Source organism: Suncus etruscus, chromosome 16 (assembly GCF_024139225.1).
Source record: "Suncus etruscus isolate mSunEtr1 chromosome 16, mSunEtr1.pri.cur, whole genome shotgun sequence".
Taxonomy (NCBI): domain Eukaryota; kingdom Metazoa; phylum Chordata; class Mammalia; order Eulipotyphla; family Soricidae; genus Suncus; species Suncus etruscus.
This window is the reverse complement of record NC_064863.1, coordinates 43,454,182-43,468,318: the sequence shown is the minus strand read 5'-3', so window position 1 is coordinate 43,468,318 and position 14,137 is coordinate 43,454,182. Positions and strand designations below refer to the sequence as shown.

The window sequence follows — 14,137 nt, the reverse complement described above, 5'->3', positions numbered from 1 at the left end:
CCACCTCTGGATCGGCTGCTTGCAAGGCAAATGCACTGTGCTATCTCTCCGGGCCCCGAAATCACTATTTTTCTACAATAATAATAATAATAACAACTACAAAGTAACCTGGGAAAAGTGTCAATCTGCGTTTGCTCATTTATTCCTTCTCACAATCATTCATTCCCAAACATGGAGTATGGAGCTGGCCCCGTTATAGGGCCGTGTGATGCGTGGATTTGATTCTATGACTCTCCCAGAAGCAGCAGTCACTGAGCCCCTTTGAGCGGATCTGTTCAAGGTCAAGTTGTAAACCAGATATCTCTCTGTAAAGGAATCTGCCTGGAAAGCCTGCTGTTAGTCCTGGTGACTGGAATGGGGAATGGCTAAGAGAGAGGAGCTTTGCTCAGTTTCCCTCAAAGTCGTTGGAATTCTTTTGGGGGGTAGGGAAGAGGTGAAGGGTGAACTTTGAGGCTTTCAAGCATATTTTGAAAATTAATTTTTTTCTTCTAAGAAGTCGAAACTCCTCATCTATAATGCTAAATGGAGAAAGTAGTTGAGTTGGAGAAATGGAGCAGCGAGTAAGGCCTTTGCTTTGCAAGTGACTGACCACAGTTTCATCAACTGGCATATGGTTCACTGAGCATCACTGGGAGTGACTCCTTTAGCACAGAGCCAGGTGTAAAGCTCTGAGCACCACAGGGTATCACCCAAAAAAGGGAGAAAGTAGCAAGTTCCTGATTATAAATGTTAATCTTTAAACAGTTGCTCTATATATCTTATGGTTTGGGGTCTGATATCGAGGTCTTTAATCCATTTGGATTTTACCTTCACACATGATGTTAGCTGGGGGTCTAAGTTCAATTTTTTGCAAGTGGCTAGCCAGTTGTGCCAACACCACTTGTTGAAGAGGCTTTCTCTGCTCCATTTAGGATTTCCTGCTCCTTTATCAAAAATTAGGTGATTGTATGTCTGGGGAACATTCTCTGAGTATTCAAGCCTATTCCACTGATCTGAGGACCTGTCCTTATTCCAATACCATGCTGTTTTGATAACTATTGCTTTGTAGTAAAGTTTAAAGTTGGGGAAAGTAATTCCTCCCATATTCTTTTTCCCAATGATTGCTTTAGCTGTTCTAGGGTGTTTATTGTTCCAAACGAATTTCAAAAGTGCCTGATCCACTTCTTTGAAGAATGTCATGGGTATCTTTAGAGGGATAGCATTAAATCTGTATAATGCCTTGGGGAGTATTGCCATTTTGATGATGTTAATCCTGCCAATCCATGAGCAGGGTATGCGTTTCCATTTCCGTGTGTCCTCTCTTATTTCTTGGAGCAGAGTTTTATAGTTTTCTTTGTATAGGTCCTTCACATTTTTAGTCAAGTTGATTCCAAGATATTTGAGTTTGTGTGGCACTATTGTGAATGGGGTTGTTTTCTTAATATCCATTTCTTCCTTATTACTATTGGTGTATAGAAAGGCCATTGATTTTTGTGTGTTAATTTTGTAGCCTGCCACCTTGCTATATGAGTCTATTGTTTCTAGAAGCTTTTTGGTAGAGTCTTTAGGGTTTTCTAAGTAGAGTATCATGTCATCTGCAAACAGTGAGAGCTTGCATGCAGAGGTCATTGGTTCAAATCCCAGCATCCCATATGGTCTCCTGAGCCTGCCAGGAGCGATTCCTTTTTTTTTTTTTTTCTCGTTTTTGGGTCACACCCGGCAACTCAGGGGTTACTCCTGGCTCCAGGCTCAGAAATCTCTCCTGGCAGGCTCGGGGGACCATATGGGATGCCGGGATTCAAACCACTGACCTTCTGCATGAAAGGCAAACGCCTTACCTCCATGCTATCTCTCCAGCCCCAGGAGTGATTTCTGAGCCTGGAGCCAGGAGTAACCCCTGAGTGCTTCCGGTGTGACCCAGAAACGAAAGAAAGAAAGAGAAAGAAAGAGAAAGAAAGAAAGAAAGAAGAAAGAAAGAAAGAAAGAAAGGAAGGAAGGAAGGAAGGAAGGAAGGAAGGAAGGAAGGAAGGAAGGAAGGAAGGAAGGAAGGAAGGAAGGAAGGAAGGAAGGAAGGAAGGAAGGAGAGGGGAGGGAGAGAGATGGAGGGAGGGAAGGGAAGGAAGGAAGGAAGGAAGGAAGGAAGGAAGGAAGGAAGGAAGGAAGGAAGGAAGGAAGGAAGGAAGGAAGGAAGGAAGGAAGGAAGGAAGGAAGGAAGAGAAGGGCCGGCATGGTGGCTCTAGAGGTAAGGTGTCTACCTTGCCAGCGCTAGCCTAGGACGGACCTCGGTTCGATCCCCCAGTGTCCCAAGAGCGACTTCTGAGCGCATAGCCAGGAGTAACCCCTGAGCATCACCAGGTGTGGCCCAAAAACGAGAGAGAGAGAGAGAGAGAGAGAGAGAGAGAGAGAGAGAGAGAAAGAGAGAGAGAGAGAGAAACACAATGTAAGTCCTTTGAGGAAACTTTAACCAATAAGTAAAAAGAGAAAGTTCAGTAGAGGAGCACTACCCCTTGGCAGAGCCAGCTGGTGCCTCTCAGATAGTCCTCCTTTTTTTTTTTTTTTTTTTTTTTGTGGTTTTTGGGTCACACCCAGCAGTGCTCAGGGGTTATTCCTGGCTCCAGGCTCAGAAATTGCTCCTGGCTGGCACGGGGGACCATATGGGATGCCGGGATTTGAACCGATGACCTCCTGCATGAAAGGCAAACGCCTTACCTCCATGCTATCTCTCCGGCCCCAGATAGTCCTCCTTATACTCATGGGCCAAGGGAGGATGAGAAGTACCTTCTCTCACCTCCTCTACAGCTGAAGAGACCAAAAAATTGTCTATGGGTTGGGGTTCAAGGTCTGCCTCTGAAAAAACAGAGTCAAGACAATATGCCTTTAATGCCAAGGAGAGTGAGTCTTTTTTTTCTGTCAAGGAAGTTCCCCTCAAAGCAGGGGAACAATGACAAATGAAGAGGAAAACCCCAAGAAGAGTCTGGGCTGACCCACAGGGAGATGAAAAGTTGAAGGAGGAATGACCCATTGGTTCCGCAGATTGGCATTTCAAAGACAAGGATGACCAGAGGTCCAGAGAAATGCTAGGATCCCAATTTGAGGCTGGTTCCAATTCCTCCTCTTCCATAGGGCCATTCAAGTCTCTGGTCTAAGTTGGTTATGAATTCTGAAGTCAATGGGACCTACCATCTCATAGTTGAAAACATGAAGGTATGTGTGAGTGTTTGAAGAACATGGCCAGAGTGAAGCAAACTGAGAGATCAAGGAATCCTGGAGAGCTAAGGCCCAAGGGCCTGACAGAACCTTCTATCTCACTAAAGTCAAGCATATAGGGCTGGAATACAGAGAGTGAGTTGCCTTGCACATGGCCAACCTTGATTTGATCCACAGAAAGCCATGTAATTTCTGAGACTGACACCCTGACTCACCCTTTCAGATTCACCCAACTGTGCTCTCCTAAGAGTTTTTCCTACCATGTATTAGCCGATTAAAGGTGGTTCAAGAGCCTGTGCTGAGTGGGAGCACCCCATCTCTGCCTTTGACCCTGACTTTGAATGTTTGCCACCTAACGTCTGGCAGGCCAGAGCCAAAACAAGCACAGACAAATGCGAACCTCCTGCCAAGGACCACATGGGCCACTCTTTATAAACACATCTGAGAGGGGTGTAAATACTCCCTAGCCATGGACTTCCGCCTTTGTAAACCCTTCTGGAGTCCGCTTTCCTGGCAAACACAGTGTATGGAGGTCAGTCAGCCACAAGCTGTCCCCAAAGGCCTAGGGTCTCTGTTTACACCAGGGCCCTCTGTTACAGAGTTCCCTCTCAAACAAAGAATTCTACAAGCTTCCCCCCAAAGACCACTATTTCTTTTACCCTGGTTACTACAAACAATCCCAACAGCAAATAATTCAACATTACGAATGCTGCCTGCTTCCTTGCCCAGAAACCTTTGAGACACTCCCCATCTCTGTAAGAAGCTTTGTTTAAACAACTCAATGATCTAGATTTGATTCAGTTTGAATGGTTCACTGTTTGTTTTAATTTTTTATTTTATTTATTTTGTTTATAAATAAAGTCTTTAATTGAATCACCATGAGATACCAAAGTTGCTCATGATTGAGTTTCATTCATACAATGTACAACAAACACCCTTTACCCTGTGCACATTTCCTAACACGAATGCCCCCAGTTTCCCTCTCACCCTCCCCTGAACTGTTTTAACCAGTTCACAGTTTCAGCCATTATGCTAACTCGCTTTCTTTGGTTTGTTTTTGCTTTTTTTTTTAATGCTACCCTCATTTACAACATAGCAATGGTGCTATGCAGTATTACAATAAGGACTGGGGAAATTTCTATGATGTAATGTCTGCTACAGTTCGTGATTTCTCTCTGGCTCTCAGTGATTTAAAGGTGACCATGTCTTCAGTATTTTGTCACAAAATGCGGGTTTTCCAAGTTTTGGTGAGTGTCAAAATAATAATTTATTGGGGCCAGAGCAATGGCGCAGCAGTAGGGCATTTGCCTTACATGAGGCTGACCTAGGACTTGATTGCTGTTTGATCCCTGGCGTTCCATTTGGTCTCCCAAGCCAGGAATGATTTCTGAGCACATAACTCCTGAGCATCACTGAATGTGGCCCAAACATCAATGATAATAATAATAATAACAATAATAATTTATTTGGTGTAGCATTGTTAGTTCACTTTTGTGTGTGTGTGTGTGTGTGTGTGTGTGTGTGTGTGTGGTTTTTGGGTCACACCCGGCAGTGCTCAGGGGTTATTCCTGGCTCCAGGCTCAGAAATTGCTCCTGGCAGGCACGGGGGACCATATGGGACGCTGGGATTCAAACTGATGACCTCCTGCATGAAAGGCAAACGCCTTACCTCCATGCTATCTCTCTGGCCCCGTAGTTCACTTTTAATTAAAAAGCATATAATTGGGGGCCGGGCGGTGGCGCTAGAGGTAAGATGCCTGCCTTGCCTGCGCTAGCCTTGGATGGACCCCGGTTCGATCCCCCGGCATCCCATATGGTCCCCCAAGCCAGGAGCGACTTCTGAGCGCATAGCCAGGAGTAACCCCTGAGCGTCACCGGGTGTGGCCCAAAAACCAAAAAAAAAAAAAAAAAAAAAGCATATAATTGCAGAGTGAAAAATACACTCCCAGCCCAGAGAGATAGCACAGCGGTGTTTGCCTTGCAAGCAGCCGATCCAGGACCTAAGGTGGTTGGTTCGAATCCCGGTGTCCCATATGGTCTCCCGTGCCTGCCAGGAGCTATTTCTGAGAAGACAGCCAGGAGTAACCCCTGAGCACCGCTGGTGGCCGAAAAACAAACAAAAAAACAAAAACAAATACACTCCCCATCTCCACACTAAGGGAATATAAAGAGTCCAGACAATGGAAGATATCGGAGAAGTGTCCTATGAGATGGTGTGGCTGGGGTCATGCCCCAATTAGGAAGAACCTCCTATCCTGTTGACTTTTCAACAAATACTGAGAAATTGAGGGAGACATCAAAACTTTTTGGAAACTTTCCTCTTTTGACTCTAAAGGAAATGCAGAAAATACTATCCTGCATTATTTACTGTTTTAAAAAAAATACTCTTCTGACTGCTGGTCTGAGTTACCAAAAGAACCCCATAAAACCATGGGGTGATAGACATTCCTCACAGAAGGAGGGCCAAGAGTCCCTGAATACTGCCCCCACGTGAAAGATATGCCCAAGCTCCAGTCTCTGCTTAGAAACTAACTTTCCCCCTTTCCTCATGAGGTGTCCGATGGAGGCCAAAACACAATTTTTCACAGAACCCAGAATGAGGGACTCTAAATATACTCTGAGTTCAGGCCAGGCCGGCCCACAGGCTGAAGCCTCAGGCCGCTTGGGCACTTGGCCAAGCAGGCGGCTGTGGAGAGTTCCAAATGGTTTTGATTTGCTGCAGGGAGGAAACTGGAAAACCAGACAGCCCCACAGACACAGAGCCAGTTCTGAGCAGACTGGCTGTGGGCTGCAAGCCCCCCCCCCCCCGCCCCTCCTGGGCAGCTTTATTACGGGGCTGGAGCTGGAGGCCCAGAGCAGAGCAGTAGGCAGACAGCCACAGCAGATGGGCCCAGGCTCAGGCAGGATAGGCCTGGGAGGAGCCCTAGGCTCCTAGGGAAGGTTAAAGGAGATGGAGGAGAGCAAGCCGGACAGGCCAGCTGAGGAGAGTCCCAAAGAGAGGCTGGACCAGAATGAGGCTGAGAGATCAGAGGGCCGCAGGTCTAGGGCCCAGGCTGTGGTACTTGAAGTACCTTAGTTGAATCCAGATACTTGGAGCAGGCCCAGTTGCTTCACTCACCTGTAATGCCCTTCTCCCCAGCTATGGAGGGAGCTAACGATGCGTGTAAAGATCAAAGGTCATTTCAAATGTCAGCTTTCAAACTCCTCTTTTTTAAATTTTTTTGATTGAGGTCATGTGATTTATGATACTGTTAATGATAGTTTTCCACACACATAATTCTAACAGCACACCCATCTCCAGTGTACTCACCTCTTTCACAAGGTCCCCAAGACTCCTCCTTTTCAACCCCCTACACACACACACACACACACAGAGTTTTGTGGATCAGTTCTGTTGTGTTACCATTGGCCCCCTTTGTAGCTACCTTGCTGCATATCTTTACAAACTCCTCCTTTTTCCAGATGTGGAAAACAAGAAACTCTTTTACTTGTTGGGATGGGGTTGAGGAGTGGTATCAGCAGGGCTTCTGAGCTCCAGCTTTTTCATCAACAGATTGGCAGTAGAAGACCACTGAAAGGCCTCAGTGGGCAGAGCCCTTGCCTGATATGTGTGAGGCTGAGTTCAATCCCCTGCAGCCACAGGAAAAAATACTAATAAAGAGATGGAGAAGATGGTACAAGGGTTAAGGAGTTTGATTTTGTATGTGAGCAACTGAGTTCAATCTCTGGCACTATATATGGTCCCTTGAGCACCACTGCAACTGATCCCTGAGAACAAAGCCAGGAGTAAGCCCTGACCACAGCAAGATAAAGAAGGGGGTTGGAATTTTTAAGCAGTCTCTTCTAGAAGTACATTCAAGCACTCTGAGAAAGTGGACAGACTGGGGATTTAGATAGCTACAAGCAAGAATGTCACTTTCCCTACCTCTTGCCCAGTGGCCTTCAACCTTATCTCTCTGGATGGGCCTGAACTCCCAGCCCTCCAAGGTGAAGGATGAGAGATTATACAATGCAAGTAAGATCCTGGCAGGTCAGAGCTGCTGTTTAAACCCTGAACACTGCCAGATGTGGCCCCAAACAAAATAATAAAATGAAAAATAGATTCCAGTTGAAAGCTATTTGTTCCTGCCTTTGGTAAGTAGTGGGTGGGTAGATTGGATTACACCTGATGGTGCTCAGGTATCAGTCCTGGCAGTGCTCCAGGGACCATAAGCAGTGCCAGGTATCAAATTAGTCAACCACTGCAAGGCAAGCACTCTTCCCACTGTGCAATCTTTCCTCCCTGGAGATGTTTTTACAATCTCAGTTGGCAATACTTCCCTGGATCACCTCTCCCAACACACACCCCTTTAAAGGTTAGCTAGGGTTGAAGTGTATATAATGACCCTACATATACAAGGAAGGTTGGGACACCCCAGCCACGCAGACAAGTATTTATCCCATGGGAGAACAGAACTCTAGCAGGGCCTCAATATTCATTCGTGATGAAGATCAATGGGTGGGAACGTAGGGTTCCCACTCACAGAATCAGATGTCATGCCCAACCTATGGCACTGGAGATGTGCAGGTCCATGGGGTGAACAAAAAAAGACAAATTCAGCTATCTTTCTCACCCACAAAACAGGCACATCAGCCCTTCTCACAAGATCATACTATCCTGAGAAGTCAATGAAATTAGGTCTGGAGTGCACAACTCAAACACAAGGGCCAATACTTTGTCCTCCTGCCCCATAAAATGGGTGAGTTAAGAGCTTGCAGGAAAGGTCACCCCAGCTCAGAAGAGTCCAAAGGGCAATACAGACCTGGCAACTTTCCACAGGCACTTGTGGCAGAAGCTACCACAGAGAAGGGTTTTGACTAGCCTCACTCACATCATTAAAGAAAGTGCACTGGGGCCGGGCGGTGGCGCTAAAGGTAAGGTGCCTGCCTTGCCTGCGCTAGCCTTGGACAGACCGCGGTTTGATCCCCCAGTGTCCCATATGGTCCCCCAAGCCAGGAGCAACTTCTGAGCACATAGCCAGGAGTAACCCCTGAGCGTTACCGGGTGTGGCCCAAAAACCAAAAAAAAAAAAAAAAAAAAAGTGCACTTTGCTGCAAGCAGTGCTATCTGAAAGCATTATCTGCCAAAGCAGGCAGGGGAACAGAAGTCATCATGGGTAGAAAACAATTTCGACTGTGATTAGCTGAGAGGTCAGAATAGCACAGAAGATTCAGATCTAAGTAATAAAATATATAGGGGACCATGAAGGAAATCAATATGCATACAAAAGGGGCTCTGTGACAAGTCACCAAACTTATTTTAAAAGCTGCATCCTCTGTGAAAAAAGGGGGTGGGTTGGGGGAATGGCAGTGAGATGTGAGAACGGGTCCCTAGCAAGGCATCATCCCCAAATTCCACATGTCCAGTAAGCCCCAGAAACCAAGAGAAACTCTGTCTGGAGGAATAGTGGTGACTCTTTCCAAAAAGATCGAGTTAGATGCTGGTTCTTTTTCAAATGAGATTTATTGTACATAAAATAAATTAATTACAGTTTCAGCCAAAGCATGAGTGGCTTTTTAAAGTGCATCAGTGGAGGGAATTCAGCAGTGCCCTCTGCACTCGCTCGCTCGTTCTTAGGCAGAATCTACAACAGCCACCAACCACGGATAGGCCGAGGACAGCTCCTGAGAGCAACAGACACAAATCACACCCCATGAATATACGCGCTTTTGGTGATGACATTGTTCCGTACCTGATAGCAACCATTTAACATGAAATCATCAGTTTTGTAATTACTGGAAGGTTCAGGCTGGGGAGTCCAAGGCCTTCACCTTTCCCTCGTGCCCCACAAAGTGTGCACACCCCATGTGGAGTGCGCTTACAGATGTCACATATTGCATCCATAAACTCCTGTCTTGTAGGAGAGGAGTGTTTTCTCCTTTGTTCTTTAAGAAACAGGATATATCCTTCCAATTAAGACAGGCATTTTACAGGGAACAGGTTTCCAGAGATGCAAATCATGCATCCCAGAAAACAGCAACTCTTCCTCTTGGTGGGGTTAGGGGGTGGGGAAGAGGAGGAGCTGTGAGAGTCCCATCTGCTTTCATTCCCCCTGAAAAAAAATCACATCACTAGATTCGGTAAAACTACATCCCTCATTTACAAGGTAATTTTAAAGAAATTCAAAAGGGAGCTCATCCTCCAAAGATGGACAAAATGGAAAGAACGGTTCACATAGTTTTGATGGGGTGGAGTCTCCCTGTTCCACTTCTGTCCACTGCTCAGCAGGACACCCACTTCCTTTCCTGCAGCAGTTCCTGGGGCCTACCTGGCCTCTCCACTCAGGTCCTTTCTGGAACCAGGACTAGCTGCCAGAGTCCAAATCTTCAGTCTCTTGCCTCTACCAGGAAGAGCCCCCTGGAAGACCATAACCCGGTGGCAAGGCCACACCTCTGATTTAAAGACAAAGGCCTGTCACACCCCTTGGTGTGAAAACTAAGGCCCCTTGTGTGATGGCCACAGACCCAGGCACTCAGCTTCAGAGCAGTGTAACCCTCAGACAGAGGTAACAGTTCGCACCTTGGCCGAGAGCGCTTGCTTGAACCTCCTCTTCAGATCCTGCATGTTGGGGGATTTGGGCCTGGGAATGAGAGAGCTCCGACGCTTCTCAGGTGTGCTGCTGGGCTGCTGTTTGTGGCTCACCTCTTTACACAGGACGTGGAAGGCATTGTAGACATCATTATCATTCTCGCTGACGGACACTTCATAGAAGGAACAGCCCAGCACGCTGGCCAGCTGCAGGCCACGCTGAGGATCTACCTGCTTGATGTGCAGCAGGTCGGCCTTGTTGGCCACAACCACCACAGGTAGCCGCGTGCCCAGGTGTAGCTGCTGCACGAGCTGGTGAAGCGGGCCAATGAGTTCATAGCTCTTGGAGTCGGTGACGGAGAATACGATGACCACGGCATCTGCCCAGCGGAGACACCTGTTCAGCTGCTCTGTGCAGCCCAAGCCGTTCTCATGCACCTAGAAAGCAGGCAAAGAGGCTAGGTGAGTGGTGATGCAGGCCACAAGCCCCAGTCGGGCTTAGAGAGAACATTCAAAGAGATACTCCCCTCTTGACAGTAACGCCAAGACGGTAGGCCATAAACAAGTCAGAACCCCACACATTTCGGCTTTCTTGACAATATGTTGATCCAGCTGCACTGAGTTGGAATAAATAACAGAGCAGCTCACCACACTCAAGTGGAAAATTGACCTGCAGAGAACTCCATGCAGAGAGACTTTGTAGTTGCACAAAATGGGAAATTAACTGGCTAGACAGTAAGTCTGGAGAAGTAAAGATAGGAGCTGGAAGCATTTAAACCTGGATAACTGCCCAGTCCAAGAGGGGGTGGAAAAAAAAGGAAGAAAGAAAACCCACACACGCTCACACTGCTCTTTTGTTTGGAGAGTTACATTCTAAAATATGAAGTAGTTGCAAGGATTTGGATACTATAGCTAGAAGTTAGTTTTTTTGACACCAAACACACAAAGAGAAAAAAATAGATCTTTTCCACCATGTCAAGGAAACTACCAATTCCAGGGGTGTTTGCTATGGTCTTTTCTACAGCAAATGATCCCAAAAGAAAGTTTCTATCTCGGGGCCGGAGAGATAGCATGGAGGTAAGGCGTTTGCCTTTCATGCAGGAGGTCATCGGTTCGAATCCCGGAGCCCCATATGGTCCCCTGTGCCTGCCAGGAGCAATTTCTGAGCCTGGAGCCAGGAATAACCCCTGAGCACTGCCAGGTGTGACCCAAAAACCAAAAAAAAAAAAAAAAAAAAAGAAAGTTTCTATCTCACAAATTAAGGCAGGCTAGGACTGGTCAGCAGACATTACAATTAAAGTGTCAAACAATATGCAAAAGTCTGGACTTTACTCCCCAGATTTCCCTCTTACTGCAGCTGAGAAAGTTTCAGAACAGCCAGTGCCAATTTTCCAGACAAACAGACTCCCTCTGATTTAGTCATAAAATTCAGAGCATTTCTCACCTGAATACCTGGAGTGTCTTGAACCTGAATAGCCAGGGTTTCACCTTCTATTTGAACTTGTCTGGTATAGAGATTACCTAGGATGAGGAAAAAGAAAAACAAACAGATTACTTCTTCCTTCTTGTACAACTTCAAAACAACAGTCAAAACACTGTAGGATTTTTCTTTTTTAACCTACAAAATGTATTATTAACTATACACAAAAAGAATCAATAATTTATCCTGGCTAATGGGCCTGTTTCAGTTGTTTAACATATAAAATTTAAATCCATATCAATGAATTAAAACTGGGCCCAAGTTTGCAAGTGTGTGCAGGCTGAATTATTTCATTTAAAAACCGTTTCCTTCAGGTATTTCCTTGAAGAAATGCTCTTGGCTCAGCAGGTTTGGGCTTTTGGTTTTACTAGCTAATCACTGTTGGATATCATGCTATTTCAGTCATTAGATGTAATAACTTGGTAGGCAAATATCATTGAGTCAACATTATCTGTTGGAATAAGAGTAGGACCTGATAGCCAACTCTACATCAAAGCAGAAAGCTTATCTTGGAAGGGTTTAAACCTAACATTTCAAATAATCCCCCTGAAGATACTTCATATGGCCTTAGGAGTTAAGCAATTTGCTAACAGAATATAGGCAGAAAGCTCTTAAGCCTCCCTAGTGGCTGGTCTGAATCACAGTAATGGAAATTATGTCTTCTCACTTATTCAACACCCTCTTCCTCAAATTCTACCATTTAGTTATTTTTCTTTGTTAAGAGAACTTCAGGTTTACAATTCCTCCCCCTAGGTCTTTGATTTCAAAGGTCGCTTCTTAAAGTGGCCAGCAAAACAAAAAGGGGAGGAATAGTTGGACTCCCCTCTGTCTGTTTCTGTCTCCCCCCCCCCCATCTTGAGCATACAAAGGGTGCTTCCAATTGGGGTCCCTATAGTCAAAACATACCAAAGAGAAATACTTCAGGGCACTTGATAAAATGATGAATGGGTTTGGAATGGAATGAGGCCAGATGGCAATTATGGGAGTGGAGGGCACAGGAGGGGGGCTAGGCACAGGAGGGGGGCTAGGCAGAGCAGCATGTGGCAGGATCCTGATTCACAAGTGACTTAACTGTCACTTGTGAAGGAACTTGCCTGGGAGAGTGGAAAATTAACATGATCAAACACGCAAACACACACACACACACACACACACACACACACACACACACACACACATCCCCTCACCTGCATTTCTTTCGTAGTCACCAATGAATCGCTTGGTGAGGAAACGAACCACCAGGGCTGCGGGTCAGAAAGGAGAGAGAAGAACCAGGGGATTAAGGTTAAACCCGGTGACAAGAAGTACAACTAACTGCTCTCCATCTACCCCGCCCCCCAAATCTGGAAAACCCGCTGCAGAAAAGTCGGGTCCTACCTACCACCCAGTGACATTCCTACCCCGCCACTCTGACCCTTGCTGCAAACCCTAACGGAGCAGGGAGTGGTGGGGGGCAGAAGGCACAGTGAGTTATGGCTCGGGCCAGCTGGAAGGGTCATTGGCCAGCCCTGGCCCCTCCTCACTTGCAGCAGACAAGTTTTCCAGAGCCTTCAAAAAACCTCCTTGCAGAAGGGGCTCCATCCCCTTCACCCCCTTCTGGGAAGCCTGGCACTAACCAGTGGCTCAAGAAGCCCAAAGTTGGGGCCAGAATACTAGCACAGCGGCAGGGTTTGCCTTGCAAGCGGCCGACCTAGGACCGACGGTGGTTCGAATCCTGGCATCCCATATGGTCCCCTGAGCCTTCCAGGAGCGATTTCTGAGCGCAGAGCCAGGAGTAACCCCTGAGTGCCTCCGGGTGTGGCCCAAACACCAAAAACATAAATAAAAGAAGCCCAAAATTGATATGCCAATAGCTCCCCATGCACACCTCCCTTCGGGCCCCTACGTTCTCTGTTGGAGAAGTTTGCAAAAGCTGCAAGGATTGCAAGGGGTCACGGTTCTCCCCGGAGGGCTGAGCGACAAGTTGCAAAGTTGCACCCCCTATCCCCCCCAGGTCTTCGTCTATCTCCCTGGGACTCCTCCTAGCAGGGCTGATCCCACAGGGTCTAGGCCCAGAGGGGAGCGGGTTGCTCCCCGAAATGCCAACACTTACTTACCCGTCTTGCCCACGCCACTGGCGCCCACCACGGCGATCTTGACCAGGCGGCGCCCCGCGGCTCCCGGGCAGCCGTCAGCGGCGCTGCCCGCTCCGGGGTACTCCGCGATGGTGCACATGTTCTGAATGAGACGCATCGCCGCTGCCCCGGGGCTGCCCCGCGCGGGACCCCGGCGAGCCGATCGGAAGTGTGCGGGTGGGTGGAAGGAAGCTCAGTCCGGGGAGGACGGTGGAAGACTCCGGGCTGGGAACGGGCCCCGAGTGCCCAGAGCGCTGTTTTGTCCGAGTTGGGCCACGCCCCCTGTGGCCAGCGACCAATCCCGAGGCGCCCTGCGCGAGGCCACGCCCCCAAAACCGCGCCCCCGGCTCCCGTGCAGAGCCGGGTGGGGAAAAGGGGCCACGTGTGCGCGCTGCACCCATCCGCATCCCGCTGCTTGCGCACGGGGCACAGACTGTGACTGGCTGCAGCCGGGAGGGCACTTGGAGTGTGGCAGGAAGAGCTGCCGGGCTGATAGGTGGGCAAGGAAGACTTGTCTGTCTCCCAATAGACATTCCGGGAAGTTCTGCCCTTGCCCAGGACCCCCACTCTTCACACTTTCTCCTATTCTCTGCTTCCCCAACCCTCCCGGCCTTGCTCTGCCCACCCTCATGGCCTGCAGGGTATGAGATTTCGGGATGTAGTCAGAATCCTTCTGCAAGGTGTGATCACACAGGGATTTATTTGGGGGTAGAGGGGCCAAGGCCCCCAGATTATAGATTTCGCTCCAGAGGCCCAGAGCAAATCTCCACCTAACCCATTCCCTCTGCC

General features: G+C 47.8%; 2 protein-coding genes across 2 annotated transcripts in view; one reads left to right on the top strand and one right to left on the bottom strand.

The window, feature by feature from the left end:
- The window catches only part of SCFD2 (sec1 family domain containing 2), a 413,047-nt gene extending 403,499 nt beyond the window's left edge, over window positions 1-9,548 (top strand). The window contains exon 8 of the mRNA XM_049790127.1: window positions 9,478-9,548. Within this exon, the coding sequence (XP_049646084.1) occupies window positions 9,478-9,534 (57 nt within the window). The 3' untranslated portion in view covers window positions 9,535-9,548. The remainder of the gene's footprint in view (window positions 1-9,477) is intronic.
- RASL11B (RAS like family 11 member B) lies at window positions 9,432-13,466 on the bottom strand. The gene is made up of 4 exons (XM_049789836.1): window positions 13,331-13,466; window positions 12,422-12,478; window positions 11,199-11,275; window positions 9,432-10,192 (listed from the first exon to the last, which is right to left on the bottom strand). Exons 1-4 carry the CDS (start codon window positions 13,464-13,466, stop codon window positions 9,722-9,724), a joined length of 741 nt encoding a protein of 246 aa, XP_049645793.1. The 3' UTR covers window positions 9,432-9,721.
- Window positions 13,467-14,137: the final 671 nt, after the last annotated feature.